Source organism: Struthio camelus, chromosome 18 (assembly GCF_040807025.1).
Source record: "Struthio camelus isolate bStrCam1 chromosome 18, bStrCam1.hap1, whole genome shotgun sequence".
Lineage (NCBI taxonomy): Eukaryota > Metazoa > Chordata > Aves > Struthioniformes > Struthionidae > Struthio > Struthio camelus.
This window is the reverse complement of record NC_090959.1, coordinates 9,214,289-9,231,351: the sequence shown is the minus strand read 5'-3', so window position 1 is coordinate 9,231,351 and position 17,063 is coordinate 9,214,289. Positions and strand designations below refer to the sequence as shown.

Sequence of the window (17,063 nt, the reverse complement as noted above, 5' to 3'; positions counted from 1 at the left end):
CCTCATGTGTGTTGGGATTAATCCACAGCTCTACGTTTCTATGTAATACTACGTATGGGGTATATCGCTTAGCTTTATTTCCATAAGGTCAGAATTCTCACAAAATCCAGCTTCCATAGCTTCAGTGGTTCCTAATGAGACCTGCTATGGGCAGAATTTTTATGAAAATCTGATTGAAGGGCTCAGATCCAGCTTCACTGAATTACTGATGTGCATCACTGGGACTGGTACAGGATCGAGCCCATGGCTAGGACAGCAGTCCATTGCATGTCTGTGAAGTGGAAAGCCTGGTTTTTATGTAATATTATAATTTATTTGGCCTTGGTTCATGCTAGAAACAAACGTATATGGCACAACAAAATATATTAGGCTTGAAGTCTCCTATTTGATGTATGTAATAATCTGTGATTCCTTTGTTTATTTAGCAGCGTCCATATCAAGCAGCACCCCTGCACAGATGAACAGCCTTTTGGAGAACAGCATCTACAGTAACATGCCCCCATCTTTTCTTTAGTAACTTTAGCAGTGGTTCTGGCATTTTCCTATGGGATTGCGCTTCAATGCTGTGTTTGGGCTTTCTACATACCACTTTTAAGTTTACATTGCGGGTTCTTTTTTTTTTTTTTTTAAGGAATTAGCTAAGAGGACCCCCTCTAAGCATCCTGATCACCCAGCTGTCCAGAACGCATTGCAGGCAATGAAGACAGTCTGCACAAATATCAACGAGACCAAGAGACAGATGGAGAAACTGGAAGCCCTTGAACAGTTGCAGTCCCACATTGAAGGATGGGAGGTACGCTGTGGGCCCTGGAGGCAGTTAACTGCACTGCACAGCCTAATGAACCGAAGTTTAGTGACTCATGCTGTGTACAGGGTTTTCTGTGTCTTACAGGATATATAAACGTACTTGGAGGTGTGGGTGGCATCACTCAGATGAGTTTAGAAGTCAGTGTTTATTTTGGATGTGCAGGCTGCTGCTAAATTGTAGCAGAAGAAATGGATCATGAAAGAAAGAAAGGCACTGGAGCTAGAAAGGGCTGAAATTTCAAATGGGCAGATCTCATTTGAAAGACAAATCTAGAAGATGAAATTCGGGAGTGATCCAAATGACAGAAATTTTTCTTCGTTCCTACAAGCCTTTAGTTTTTCAAGGAGCTTTGAAAGTTAGCTCACTTAGCTTCATACAGATTTCCTGTATAAAAAATAAAGGTTAGGTTAGACAGCAACTGGTATGTTTCTGTTTGCTCTAGTTAAGTTACTCATGGATGTGGTTATAGTGGTGTGTTTATTAGTAGGTGGAACTATGTAGAGACATTTACTTTGAAGAGAGGAAAATAAGAGAGGGAGAGAAATAGGATGTGTAGCTTGGGGGAAGAGGAAATATGGAAAAAGAGCCATCCAATGGAAACACTGGGAAGTTGGGATGATGCACAAAATGTTGGCAGCTTGTGTTGTGATGTCTTTAGTTGAGGCCCTTGAGTCAGTGGAGTTGGAAGCCTCTGAGAGATGCACCATAGGGAGTCAGTGGTGTTAAATGGTCTCACGGAGAGACTGGCGTCGGTGTTTAGCAAGACTGACATTTAAAATGTCCAGGCTGATTGTTGCCAGCTGAGGATTTCTTAGCTAAGGATATCTTTTTAGAGGTCATGTAAACTTCCTCGTGTTCGGACTCTTGGGTGCTCTCCGTGACTCTTTTTGGGGTTGTTTTTTTATCTTTTGTGTATGTTTTAAACCTTGCTCATTTTTTCCCTAAAGGATGTTCTTGGCATCCAGCTAAAGTTGTGAGAGCAACCCAGATATCCAGCTGTGTATTTTTTGGATAGCAAGCTCAGCAAACAAAGTCATATAATGTTCTGTACAGCAAGACTTCCAGAAGCAGTTAAAGGTTGCATTTCAGGTTGAATGCAGCTCAGGGGTCATTTAGGCAAGAGGCATGGTTTGAACCCTGCATGTTCAAGCATGACTCTGCAAGTGTCCATGATGTCATACATGGAGTAACATTCAAGCTTATTACATATATTTTTTTTAGGGTTTAACTAATCTACAGCAACGTTCTGGTGCTGAAAACTCTTTCAGATTTGTTTATATATAGTGTTTTGTAACAAAGTCACCTAGGTTACTTAGCCCAAAAGTTCAAAAAGGAGGGAGTGATTTTCACTCCCAATGAGCTGTGGAACGTTTCTAAATCTGCTACTGGTATATTAAAAGGAGAAAAAGCAACTTTATACATCGCAGATATAGGCCTATGCCAAACATGATGGCTTTTTTTTTTTTCTTCTGTACACATAAAGAAGGTTGAAATAGATTAGCACTTTCCTGTCTTGGGTTTCCATACTTGGGTCTTGCAAATTATGACTCTGCAGTAAAATGCTATGTTTGTAAATACTGGTTTTAGTCTTTTCAGATGTGTGTCTCAGTTTATTGCTAATGAGAAGCTCTCCTAACTCCTATCCTATAGAAAGCTGCAATTGCTGAATTGAATAATTACTTAGCTTTAACAATGCAGTGATACCAGCCACGGAGCTAGCTGTAGGCAGAAAAAGAGTATAAGGCAGATTGCCTTATATTTGTCTCATGGTAGTCTCTCCTATGAGTTAGAAAATATCCCTTTTCCATTAGCATTGATATGAATTCTGAAACAATAGTGGCCTGTATACAAGGTTATATTCCATACATAATAATTTGACCAGGCCTAGTGCTTCTAACCATTTTAATCCAAGGCATCTAAACTGTGAAAAAGAAGAAGGGAGCATCAACTAACTTATAACCAAGGCTTTTATGATTATAAGGGAAGCAGCCCGACCCTGGGAAGTGTGCAAGCAGCTCAACCCTAAGTTCTATTGTAAATTTTCACCTGATTTGGAAAAAGCTTCACCTTGTGTGGTGTTTGTGTTTAAGCAAAGTAGTACAGTTTCACTGTTTTCGATGACTATGCACTTTCTTCCAACTGTCCCAACAGGACCATCCTGGTCTCATCTTTATCCTATAACTATCAGTGCCACTGACAAGATTTCCAACATGAGGAATGATAAAACATCATTTTGCTTCTACAGTGTCTCATCTTCTTTTTGGTCTCTTCAGTCATCTGTAATTTCACTAAGGGGCAGTCAATATTTTTTAGAACATCTCCTCAGTTCCACCTATTTTCTTCAACACCCCTGCCTGGCAGTCTATGTCTTCCTCTCTACTACAGCCGTTCCCACTGTTATACACAGCGCAGATACTGGCATCATGTTATCAATCTCCTTCTAAGACATAATGACAGGACATGTTGTAATAGGCCAAGTCTGGGAAACCTCTGAAGGTCTGCAGCTTGATCAGAGGCTTGTTCATCAAAAAGAACTCAGCTCAGATTCATTCTTCTGGAATGCACAGAATCCTTGTAGAAGTATGCTGTGGATTAGCCTCAAGCTGGCCAATTTGATTCTCATTAAACCTTCTGGGAAACAAAGATTAATTTAAAAAAGGGGAAAAAATAGAAGTTGTATGAGAAGGCCCGTCTTTTGTATAGAAAGTTTTTATTTCTTTAGTGAAGAGCAGTTAATATGCTGCTTCTATTAATTACATATTGATTATTCTGTGGGAGAGCTCTTCCTCATCAGTCCTTTTGAATTATTTTCACTGAACAATTGTGACATGCAGAATCCCTCCATCCTCCCAGTCTGAAATGTGGAGGGAAGCAAAACCCCCATCACAGAACAGTATGAGCTGTAAGAGATGTGTTAGCACTCAGGCAGATCAAGCATTTTATAATTGGCTGTAATTTGCAGTTTCACTAGCTAAGGGTTTTTTTTTTTTTTTTTTTTTGCCTGCAGCCTAGTCCCACTTTGAAAGGTGAGAAATCCTGTTTTGTTTCTGAAAACATCAAATAAATCTTCTTACTGTGTTTCTTGCTATTGAAAAACGTCTCAAATTGGTATAAATGGGAAGTAACTGTGTCAACAGCAAACAGGAAATGCCTTGTCAGATACCATCATGATAAGTCTGATGGAAAAATAAAGATTGTTAGATTTTAAGGCGAGAAGCAACTGTTGTGATCATTTACTTTGACTTCCTGCACAAAAATCAGCTAGATAATTTTACGCAGTGATTCCTGTATCAGTAAAAGATTGACTCTATTAATGTCACTGTGCTCATTGCTTTTGCTGTCTTTCTCTTCTTGGGTACCTTTTGGAAAAATCAATATTTGATATTTAGGAGCTCTGAAACCTTGATTTCCACATTGGTAAACTATGTGAGCAGCAGGCTTTTTAGGTTGTACGTGCAGTCAGTTTCTGCTCCTCTTTTGTATGTTTGCAAATAGGGTTATGGTTCATAATTCTGAGATACAGAGACTTTTCCTGGATGTGGCGGAGGTCATTTGGTCATACAGCCATATGAGTCATTTTCAAAATTGCTAGTGCTTATTTCTGGACATATATTAACTATTTCTGTAGGATGATTGAGAAAATAAAAACATATCAGGACAGCAGATGGAAACATTGCATCTAGCTAGTTCTCCCATCATTAAATGCAAAGTATACAGAAACACATATGTGGCACACACAAAACTAGTGTCACAAACTTGGCAACCTTTAAAGAATAGCTGCTTCGTTGCTAACTAAAAGTGAGGCAAGGACAGTACAGCTGGCAAGGTTTGATTTTTGAAAACAATATAATCAAAGCTTCATTTACACCTCTAGAGTGACTGCACTGCATTTAGGCTGATTTAAATTTAGTGATTATTCCTGAGTAGCGTGATAGCAGCAGCCTCTGCCTTCCTGAACAAAATTTACTCATGCAATGTTTTATCTTTCGAACAAATCCTCTTGGGGTGACTTTCTAGCTGGTGCTGAATGTCATACTGGTGCACAGAGCTAACTTCAATCATTTTAAGTGGAACTAATTGTGTTTTACAGAATTTTTGCAGTATCTGTGAATATAGGGTTAATGGACCTTTGCAAATCAAGCAGTTTTGTTGATAATGGATGTCTTGCAATCCAAAGTCAGTTCTCTTTTCCAGTAAGACTCAAGGCAGTGGGTTAGATTATCTAATGCACTTCCTTATCTGCATGCTGACCATGGAAGGAAGTTACCATTACCCTGAGAAGTTGTTCTTCCTACCAACTCAAATAGAAATGCAAAAAAAAAAAAAAAAAAAAAAAAGTGTTCTAGAACTTCATGGTAAATGTTTCCTATGCCTCAAGGTATTTTTCTGAAAAGTGATCTTTGTTAATAAGATGCTCTTGTACCTATGAAGTTATAAAAGAGGAAGGAATTTAGGGCTAGTAACTAATGTCTAGCCAAACCAATCTTGTTTGGTCAGTGGAGCAGTTAAAGAGGAGCAGAATCCTGACTTTACGTACTCCGAATGGGGGGACAGCTGGAGTTTCGCCATTCTGAGGGCAAGTTGGGACAATCCTATGGTGTTTTTAATTTGGGCCCAGCTGCATTGGCCTTCAGGGGCCCTATTTCAAAAATCACGGGATCACTCTTCCTAGGAATAATCTGAACAGCGTTTTGGGGATTGAATGGCTTAGAGCCATCTCCTGTGGTCCTCAGCTTCCTAAGATGCTCCTAGGATAAGGAGACCTTGAGCAGCAAGCTCAGCTGTCTCTATCACTGTTTGTTGCATGTGATGGCTTGCTAACACAGTGTGCAAGACCCAACCTGTGTTTTTCATGGATATGTTTCTAACTTACGTGTGTTTATTGAGAGCAGCTGCATATGCTGCTAACAAAAGAATCAAAGAGACATATCTCCATTGCGATGATTTTCCAGAGAGACAGTTAATACCAATTTATGTAACTATCAGAGCTACAACATTAGGGAAATACGATCATCCTTTTATAAAGCGTTCCTAAAGCCATCGCTTGTGATATTTGCAATGGCAGCTCAGGGTACAAAGGGAAAATTAATGTGCTAAAGAGAGCTGTAATACAGCTGTTTTGGGAGTGAAAGATTTATTCTGGAAAAATTCTCCTTGCATGGGATAGAGAGGATTTATCACAGTATATGAGGATTCCATAAAAATATTTGTAATCCAGAGAGAGCATGATGTGTTTAGCCACATGAAGAAATTGAGGACTTCCTGCTTATGGGCACATTGATAACATACTGATAAAATAATGAAGTTTTGGTAAAAATGCTTTGTCGTGAACACAAAAACGTTAAAAATAAACAAGATGCATTTTCTACGTTTTAGGGGTCGAATTTAACAGATATCTGCACGCAGCTCTTGCTCCAAGGGACTTTGTTAAAAATCTCGGCAGGAAATATCCAGGAGAGAATGTTCTTTCTATTCGATAATCTACTGGTCTATTGCAAGAGGAAATCCAGGTGAGAGTCCCTCTGTCTTTATGGTTTTATGCTGGGACCTATGTTTTCTACATGGGAAGAAAGATCTCCAATGAGCATTGTCCCTGTTGCTCTGTAAGGCTGAATGATGGGGGTATCATCTATTCCTTTCCTCTGTTTTTAACTGTTGCTATCCACTTAGACTGATGAACAGACAGAATTGCTGTTTGGTAGGGTAAATGCCAGATAGTAGTGGGGTCCCCATGTTGAGAAGTGCATGGTCCAAAGAGAGAATTTGATACGGTGCAGAAAAACTGCACAAAAAATTCTCCTATCTGGAAAGCTTCTAAATGGGTCTGCAGCGATGTGAAGAAGGGAGACTTGCCAACTTTCATTGCGAGGTATTATAAGCAGAAGAGGGAGACATGAAAAAAGATAAAACGCCAAGAAAGGGCAAAGTGGAAGACTAGGAGAACATTAGGTGGATGCAGGGCACAGAGGAGTGAAGAAGAGATGAAGATCAGCAAGTTGCTGTTCAGCATTTGCAGCCCACATGCTCTACGCATTGTCTTCTATCCTTATCCTAGTAACATTAATTTTTGCATCATTCCACCTTATAAGACTTTAGCTTTATTAACACCTACTGCTTATTGTTAAAATAGCACTTGCATTGTGGAAGGCAATTTGTTTCTGCACCAGACCTGGATTTCATTTTTTAAGCCTTCCACCTTCACGCCTCCAGTCTCGTTCTCACATCTTGGCCTTTTCCTAATTTACCTTGCATTCTCTGCTCTTCAGCTTCTCCTCCACCTCCTTTTCTTGTTACATTCTCCTCCCTCTTCAAGTTGTACCTCTTTATTGGTGGTTGCCAAGTTGGCCAACCCAATTAGGACCTCAGAAATCACAGTGTCCTCCAAATAGAAAATTCTCAAAATTTGAGTTTATTTACTAGTTTTTTGTTGAGTGGAAGTTTTGGAATCATTCAACTAGGAAAAGATCAGTTCTTGTCAATAACGTTCAGACTTTTTGTGTGGATAATGTTGCAACTATATAATAGAAAATATAAATTGTTAGATGAAATTACATTACAAACTATTAGAATATACTGTAAACATTTAAATTGAAAAAAACATGTACATAGCTCAACTTATATGCAGTTGATATGGCTTTTAATCTTATCTAAATGAAGCATTCTGACATTGTTGAAATGAAACAAGAAAGATGAAACATTTCAACACTTTTCCAGATTTGTCAAAATCCAAACTTCCCTGTGAAGCAGAGTTCAGAAATCTGTGTGTCTCCTACCAGAAAACTACTCCTTTTAAAAAATCAGCCGAACTTGATATCTGATCTTTTACTTCTTCAGAGCTCTTAGAAACTGTATTACTAGTTCTGTTTGTAGTTCAGGTTAGCCTAGCCCCTCCCTCCATCCAGACACTTTTCCCGGAATACTGAGATTTAGGAAACAGAATGTTCCACTGCCTTTTAAGCAACTCTCTCTGTTTTTGTGCAAGAGACATTACTGAGCTACTCTGTAGTTTGGCTTGGCGTAGGAGGAGGCTGCTGTAACACTTTGATTTTCCCAAAGGATCAATATTGTTTATCTTTCTCTATTAATAGAGTTTGAACAGACTAAATTGTCCAGAATCTGATTTCCATTAAAAAGTAGAGTATTTTATTAAATCTGCTGGGTATTGTCTAATGTAAAAGATATATTTAGGGATTCGCTGAGCAACTTTAATTTTGGATCTTTCTCCTGTCTAGCTACTATTTATAATTAGTCCAGGATGGAAATGAATGTCTATCCAGTTGTGTTAGCATGATCGTTTGGCCAGCTGCTTGACAAAAACTGACATGTTAGTGGGACCCAGATTTTGAAAAAACTGAATCTGTTTGCAATTTAAAATTGAATGATTTGATTCTGTTCTCACTTGTACTATGCTTATCTGATCCAAATCATTGGAGCTATTCTTGATTGAAAAGTAGAATCAGAATTCAGACCTCAATCTTCATTACAGTGTCAAGTGTGCAGCCATTTGAATTTGGTCATTATATCTTTTTACAATAGCATAAATTATAATTAGCTTTGTTGAGACGCATTTCAGAGATGTTTAGAATCAGACTTAGGATCTATGTTTTTTAAATCTAAGATTGCAATCTCATCTTTTGCAGAAGCTTAGGAGAAGTCTGACAAACTGATGACATAGATTTTCAGGGCTGAGTATTGTTTTGTGTTTTTCGCAGTATCATAGACTGCTATTAAATTGAATCCTGATGTCAGAAACAATATATTTCATATGGGGAAATGGGCTGAGTATCTGAAGGGTTTTATTAAGACTGCCAGGACAGCTTTTCTTTTGACTCAACAGTCATCTTTAGGAAATGATCTAATAGCTCCATGATCTCAGTCTCTGTCAGTCTTACTGGATGTAAGTGTCTGGTCATCACCAAAGGTATATTTGTCACTAAAGCTAGTTGTAAAAAGAAAAATTATTCAGAAAAAACATGATGATTCTCTTCTAGTTTATCATAGACATTTCACTTTGACAGTAATTTTCTCCCCAGCTGTTTTTTATTGCAATATTCTTTGGATCTTATGAGCTCCTGGCAAGTTGCCACAGCAGTCCCTTCGCTGTACAGAGTTTGGACACCTGCCATTTCAAATGATGATCATTTGACCAGTTGTGTATTGGTTCACATAGCAGTGTTGTTCTTAGATATTAAAGCTCAGCAGGTGTCAGTTGGATAGTTTTAAACTTATTCTAGACATAAACCCCCAGAAGATAAATAGCAAAGAAAAATGTTTTTCTGAAATTTTTTATAAGGCACTACAATAGAGGTGCTTATTTAAACTTATGGATAAGGACATAAACTCTGGTGCAAAACTGCCATGGCAGCACTTGGGTAAATGCCCGATGCAGAGACATTTAACAACCTTACGACAGACCATGTGACACTAGACACTTTATATGTTTTATTTCAAGTTTGGAACTTGGGACATGTACTGCAAATTTCCCAAATGTGTAGTTGAACAAAGCGGACGAACATGACATTTTGTCAGGTGTTTGATTTAGAGTTTTCATCCCAAAGCCACATGCAATTCGGTTTTACTGACATTTCAGTTAGTTCAATCTTCAAGAATGTGAATCTTAAAAATGTCCCAGTCTTCATGTAGTCTTGCAGAAGAAGTTCATTATCACTGTACTGGAACTGCTGCCCAATCGTCTTTGTGGGCTAAGTGAGTATTTGTATTATTTACAGTCACAGAAGTGGTCAAATACCAGGAAGCACTATTTTGGAGTCTTTTTTTTTTTTTTTTATAGTCACATCTCAGATAGATTGGTGCTATTGTTTCTTATGACCATTGGATTTAAAAAAGCTATTTATTATGATATGTGTTATATATATAATACATATGTTTCACTGTTTACTTATATGAAATGTTGCTAACAGACTAAATCCTAATTGCAGAGTTGCTGGGAAAAAAGCATCTAAACGGACAAAGTCAATCAATGGGTCCCTTTATATCTTCAGGGGCCGAATAAATACAGAAGTCATGGAGGTGGAGAATGTGGAAGATGGAACAGGTAGGGATCAAATTCTGTCTTTTAACAACACAGCAAGTCCATTTTTTTGGAAGTTGATACAAAAGTAGTTATCCATGTCCTTCCAGTTTGTGTTTTTTTTTTTTTAAATGAAATCTTAGGTAAGCAGTGTAACTTTTGATGTCTCCTTTTTAGACTAACTTAGAGAGTTAGAAGAATGGACATACTTGCAGGTGTTAGTCCTTCATTCTGAAATGACCTCATGGAAGAGTTTGTATATGCAAAAGCTTGTCTTTTTTTCCCCTATTCCAAGTTGATTTAAAAAAAGATACTGTATCTTCCTTCCATCCTTTCCTTCCTTATATCATAAGCCATTACAGCTGTAATAACATAACTGGCGAATCTTCTCATTTAGAGAACTACCAAGTATTAGCCTCAGCATCAGATCAGGAGCATGGATATGTGGCCATGAGTGAAATATGGGAATGGCTATTGCATTACGATTCTTGTGTTCTGACCTGGACAGGAAGAACAAATGGATTTCTGATTACATCCACAAAGGCCACAGCTGCCCCCTCTCCTATTGTAATAAGTCAGGAATTAATATTATGTCCTTCTGGCCAACAAGTGATATTTCAAGAGTTCCAGTGTCCTTTGGACAAAAAATCCTTAAAGTGCAAGAAGCTAGTTTATCCCCAGAAAGTTCAGAAAAAATAATCTTAACAAACATCATGGACTTTTTCACTGATGTCATTGTATTTAAAGTACTTTAGTTCTTCCTTTGAGGTGAAATTAAAAAAATCTCGCTCTTAGAACTGAAACTATAGAGAAAATGGATACAGAGATTTAAAAGGATTCAAATTATCTGTGGGTCTGGGTTTAGCAATTCGATAGCAGTCACATTTCCACTTCCTGCCAAATATTTCCTCTTCTGGGCAGAAGTAGAAGATGTTAATCATAAGAGTTGTGACCCCTTTTCACTTTTTCTGGGCAAAACATTGTGGCAAGGGTAAAAATCCTAGTCTGTCTTGAATGAAACTTCAGTCACCAGTGTACCCGCCTTGGACTTTCCCTTCTGGCCTGGCTCTTGGCATGGGAAGAATTGCCTGGGCTCCTCTGAATGGGAGGCTCCACTCCCTTGGAGTCCCCAGAGCTTTTTCATGTAGTTTTTGCAAATGACAGATTTTTCATGTTGAACAGCCTGGCCATGGGTACTTCTATGAATATTTGTACTTCCAGAGAGGTAAGTAACAGCCAGTAATATGCATAGTCAGTGAAATGCATGAGGATGCATGAGGAACACCTCCAAGAATCAAGTTCTTCAAATATTGATATTTTTGGGAAAGGTGTCCCACACTGATTTGTTTGCATTAAAGGGGCAGGCCTTCCATTCACTGTGTGCATTGTGCTTTGGGTTTTTACAGCAGATTACCACAGCAATGGTTACACAGTGACAAATGGCTGGAAGATACACAACACAGCCAAAAACAAATGGTTCGTCTGTATGGCCAAGACTGCAGAGGACAAACAGAAATGGCTGGATGCTATAATCAAGGAAAGGGAGCAGAGAGAGAGTAAGTGGATAATGTGTTTAATGCACTGAATGAACTTGTGTACAAGGAAAACATTGTATGTGCATGTTTAAGCATATATGACTGAGAGAAAAAGAAAAGAACAGGTTACGGTTTTGTGGCAGACTTAAAACATCTAGCCTTAATGACAAAGAAACTGAAGTGACTGAAAACATATTTCTGAATGTGTTTCTTGGATTTCTTATGCACTTGTGTCATTATATTTATCAAACATTTTATTTATCAGAGTCAGTTTCTTTAATGCATTGAATTACTGTGAAAAAATACATTTAATCAACTTTATTTGTTGGTCTTTTATTTGCCAATAAGATAAACATGTATTTGTATTTATCTGTAAAAGTAAAGAGGGAAATACAGTCTGCAGCTTTTTTCCAGAGATAGTGGAACAAACTCATTCTCACAAACTCAGCCTTGATGATCTTGAAACAAATAAAACAATTAATGGGGAAAACCTCTGGGAATATTTAAACTTCTTAGACCAAGAAGAGTGACAAATGTGTGCAGACATTTGTCACTTTTATCTTTTCCTGTGGAATGAAACAAGAACTAAGCTTGTCTTGAAACAGCGTTATACAATAGCAGCAAGCTCACAGAGCTGTGAATCAGTTAGTGATAAAAGTTTTGAGTTCCTTTATAAGTCAGATTATCTTTCACTAGTGAACCTGCTTCCCTGTCTGCTGAATGGGAACAATAATAGCTCATTGCTAGAGGAAATGACACTTATTTTAAAATGTTCTGCGCTTGACTTTTAGAAGTGGTTCCCTTCTCTGCAGACACATCTCCATTAAAAACATATAATTGGTCACGTATGCTAATAGTGAAATAGGTCATTCTGAAATCCTTTTTGGTAGTGAATTTTCAGGACTTGCACTGGCTAAGCAACACTGTTTTAAATTTTTTAACTACTTTAAGAAAGTTATAGGCCTGTCACTGAAATTTGATGAAAGCAGAGAATCTAAATCCTTTAAGTTTCTTTGCAAATCTAAACCTTGGTTTTTGTATTACAGTATTTTGCAGCAGGAAAACATCTAATCTGCTAAAGGCAATGCACATTGCAATGTTATCTGTTAGCATAGAATATAAAACATATCTAACACATTATCATATATGAACGCCAATGTACCTTTTAATAATAACAAGGAATCGAGCTTCAAAATGTAGATCAGGCATAGTTTAAATGAAAACTGAGGCTTGCATTAAAAGCTGGAAATCACCTGAAGGCAACAGAGAAAATCAGTTTTGATTTTTTTTTTTTTTTTTAAAAGGCAGCGTGTTACCAGGTTGAGCTGGTGATCTGTTCTCATTGATCAATTCTGCATCCACTGTACTGTAAAGATCTCGTTCTTCCACATCATGCATTTTTTTAATAAAATAAATTTCCTGGCTCTTAGTTCTACCCTCAGAGTGCTAAATCATACCAGAGTGCTAAAGATCCAACATGTTTTCATTTCAGAGTGAGTTTTATGAGATCGCTAGTGCTCTATGGAATTTCCTATGCATCAAGTAAAATGTGCGAGGAGAGAGAAGGGTTGATAAGAAATAAAAAGACAGCATTAGAAAGATAAACCGTATTTAAGCAGGAATCTTGAGAATATGGGGAGGATGCTAAAAAAATTCTTGGGGAGGGAAGACTTTTTCTTTAATAGAAAGTTTCTCAAAGTTTTCCATGCAGCATTGGCTACGCTGACGCTTTTTTTCTGAAGCTTTTTGTCACGTGGTTTTATGATGTGACAGTTGATGACAGGAACTCAGGATAAACATGGGTATTCTGGCAGACATTCCAGGCCTTATTGGAAAATCTTCTTTGGATCAGAGTACTTGCAAAATCACAGAGCTCTCAGTGGTTGTATTAGAAAGCCTGGTGAGATTCCCAGTGCTGTAGCACGAGTTGGGTAGAATGTGCATTCCAGTCTGCCGTTTACATCAGAGCCTGGGGAATTTGGTGATGTAAGACCAGCATGAAACATGTGTACTATTACACAGGCTGTTTTCTATCACAAGTTCACGTTGCAAATTAGCCTTGGCTACACGTGTCAGCCTGAACATTGCATTGAATCACAGTATTGCAGGAAGGGGAAGAAGAGGATGGAAGAACAATGGCACTAAGCCAGGGGATTTGCAGAGCCAAAACCTTTAGCCAGATATTGGACACATGAAAGAAGCACTATGTTTGCAAGACAAAATGTTGCACAAGACTACTTTCTGGAGCACACACAGCAAATCTCTAAAACAAATACATTAAGCATTTTCAAAAAGCTAGAAAGCAGCTCTGATGACACAAAAGACTGTTAATTCTATTAGTTCTTCAAGTTCAGTGTAAGGCTAGAAAATGAGAAGTGTGCATTCTTTGGGAATAGCTGTTCACCCTAACTGGACATAAGTTGTGTTGCTTTATGGTAAGATACTGATCACTTAAATTCCTAATGCCAATTTCTGTAAAATTTAGGCAGAGAAACCCAAGACCAGTTCCAGCTGCCTATTCTTTGCTGTCTATTAGCATAGCTAATCTTAGAGATGTCTAAAATCTGGGCCTCTGTTTTGGACTCCAGAGTCCCCTAGACTCGCAAGTAAATTTTTCCTGTCCTTATTCACAGAATCACAGAATCGTTTAGGTTGGAAGGGACCTCTGGAGATCATCTAGTCCAACCTCCCTGCTCAAGCAGGGTCCTCTGGAGCATATTGCCCAGGGTCATGTCCAGACGAGTTTCGAATATCTCCAGCGAAGGAGACTCCACTACCTCTCTGGGCAACCTGTTCCAATGCTCTGTCACCCTCACAGTAAAGAAGTTTTTTCTCAGGTTCAGATGGAACTTCCTGTGGTTCAGTTTCTGCCCGTTGCCTCTTGTCCTGTTGCTGGGCACCACGGAGAAGAGACTGGCCTCATCTTCTTGACACCCCCGCCCCCTTCAGATACTTGTACACACTGATGAGATCGCCTCTCAGTCTTCTCTTCTCCAGGCTGAACAGGCTTTCTTCATAGTCTTTCTTCATAGGAGAGGTGCTCCAGTCCCCTCATCATCTTTGTAACCCTTCACTGGACTCTCTCCAGTAGCGCTATGTCTCTCTTATCCTGGGGAGCCCAGAACTGGACACAGGACTCCAGGTGAGGCCTCCCCAGGGCTGAGGAGAGGGGCAGGATCACCTCCCTCGACCTGCTGGCAGCACTCTGCCTAATGCACCCCAGGATCCCATTGGCCTTCTTGGCCACAAGGGCACATTGCTGGCTCATGCTTAACTTGTTGCCCACCAGCACTCCCAGGTCCTTCTCTGCAGAGCTGCTTTCCAGCAGGTCAGCCCCCAGCTTGTACTGCTGCATGGGGTTATTCCTCCCTAGGTGCAGGACCCTGCACTTGCCTTTGTTGAACTTCAGGAGGTTCCTCTCCGCCCACCTCTCCAGCCTGTCCAGGTCCCTCTGAATGGCAGCACAGTCTTCTGCTGTGTCTGCCACTCCCCCCAGCTTAGTATCAGCAGCAAACTTGCTGAGGGTGCACTTTGTCCCTTCCTCCAGGTCATTGATGAATACATTGAACAAGAGTGGACCCAGGACTGACCCCTGGGGTCACCGCTAGCTACAGGCCTCCAACTAGACTCTGCGCCACTGACCACAACCCTCTGAGCTCTGCCATCTAGCCAGTTCTCAAGCCACCTCACCGTCTATTCATCTAGCCCACACTTCCTGAGTTTACCTCCGAGGATGTGATGGGAGATAGTGTCAAAAGCCTTCCTGAAGTCCAGGCAGACAACATCCACTGCTCTCCCCTCATCTACCCAGCCAGTCATTCCATCATAGAAGGCTATCAGGTTGGTCAAGCATGATTTCCCTTTGGTGAATCCATGCTGACTACTCCTGATCACCTTCTTGTCCTCCAGATGCTTAGTGATGACCTCCAGGATGAGCTGTTCCATCATCTTTCCAGGGATGGAGGTGAGGCTGACAGACCTGTAGTTTCCTGGCTCCCCCTTCTTGCCCTTTTGGAAGGCTGCAGTGACATTGGCTTTCAGAAGTGTCCCAATCGTGATTCAGAGATGTGCTTAAGACAACTGATCTCTGCTGAGTCTTGCTTCCTGCTCTATCAGTTAGGAGTAATCAGAGCTCACCTTAATGTGTTTAGACATTGGTGTGTTCAACACCAAGCATAGCAGCCAGGGTCGTTTTTCAGTAAGATGCAGCAAAGAGGAGAAAAAAAAAAAAAAGATAGCATGAGCAGAGCAGTGTTTAGAGCACTTGTCTGGGAAGTGCGAAACTTGGATCTAGGCCATCCTTAGCCTAAAAGGTTCAAAAACAGAGTTTCAGCTCCCCATTTGAGTACACTTCAATTTGGGACCTAAAGTAGGCTGTCTAAATCCAATCTCTAACTTACACACATGCACTTATTGCCTGGAAAGGTTCTACAGTAACATAACCAGAAAGCAAAATGATTTGTTCAGGCTAGAAGAGGCAATACATTCACAGCAGCAAAGAATTTTTTCTCATGTGCTGTCCTCCTAAAGTATCTGCTCTTTATTTCTAGGTGAAGCACATTTCCCAGAGTCTTTTCACAAATCTAAAGTGAAGAGTGTCAGAAAATGCCAGTTATGATAACAATTATTGTAACGTAAACACCTATTCTTTTCAGAAAATCCTCCTGACTGTAGCAACTCTCAGCTAACGTGGGCTATGGGGAAGGTGATACAAAGTGGAGGTGAAAATTTCTCTATATCCAATTACCTGTCACTCCTTAAGCCATTCAGTATCTCTTACCTTAACTGGATAATATGATTGTCAAATTGTATTTTTTAGCCTAGAGGTGTTGGTAAAGAGGCTAATTAAGAAAGGATGAGAAAATAATGTTCCTGTCAACTTTTGATTTATTCAAAGATGTGAATTTGATTTCTGCAGTTCTGTATTTTTGGCTTCAGGTAATGGAATACTCAAAAACTCATCTGCTCTGTCGAGCATTTAGCTGCCTTGGACAAGTCTTATGAAGGCAGTAATTTCAGGGTCAGAAGTGAAATTGCAACAGCAATTCACTTTCAGAAGGTCTTTCTTTATTTGGAACTTACTTGTCTATGTTTTGTAGACCATTCTACTTTGTGTGATGTGACAGGGTTGTAAGTTTGGAGTAGTTTTTTCTTGAGCTGATAATTTTCATGGGCAATAGAGAAGAAAAGATGCAAACATCTTCTAGGTGCTAAACTCACCAGTGATAGTTTTGTGCTTAGATCGATAAGCAATTCAGTTCCCCCTTTGTTTGGAAAATAGGTCATGTAATTTTTGTGTGTCTAGCACTTTGTTTAGCTTCAACTTTTGACTTTGAGCAAACACTATCCAATGTTAGGATCTGAAGGAATTCCTGCATTGTATTCCAGGTTTGAAACTGGGAATGGAGAGGGATGCGTACGTCATGATTGCAGAGAAAGGAGAGAAGCTGTACCAAATGATGATGAGCAAGAAAGTGAACCTTATCAAAGACAGGAGGAGAAAATTAAGTACTGTTCCCAAGTGCTTTCTTGGCAAGTAAGTGGCATTTGAATTGAAAAGGCCTTTTCATGCCAATTAAAAGAATGGACTCTGGATTTTCTGGGGACAGCACTGTGAGGGCAGATCAGATGTGCTTTGATGGAGCTTAATTGGAAAGGTCATAACCCCCATTACAGTTGTGGCTTATTA

At 39.4% G+C, this 17,063-nt stretch overlaps 1 protein-coding gene across 4 annotated transcripts in view; it reads left to right on the top strand.

Moving 5' to 3' along the window:
* PREX1 (phosphatidylinositol-3,4,5-trisphosphate dependent Rac exchange factor 1) overlaps positions 1–17,063 on the top strand; it is a 185,002-nt gene that overhangs the window by 103,000 nt on the left and 64,939 nt on the right. For all 4 annotated transcript variants that reach the window (XM_068912114.1, XM_068912111.1, XM_068912112.1 and 1 more), the window contains exons 6-10: positions 632–793; positions 6,185–6,318; positions 9,748–9,863; positions 11,246–11,395; positions 16,763–16,910. In XM_068912114.1, coding sequence (XP_068768215.1) covers positions 632–793; positions 6,185–6,318; positions 9,748–9,863; positions 11,246–11,395; positions 16,763–16,910 — 710 coding nt within the window. The remainder of the gene's footprint in view (positions 1–631; positions 794–6,184; positions 6,319–9,747; positions 9,864–11,245; positions 11,396–16,762; positions 16,911–17,063) is intronic.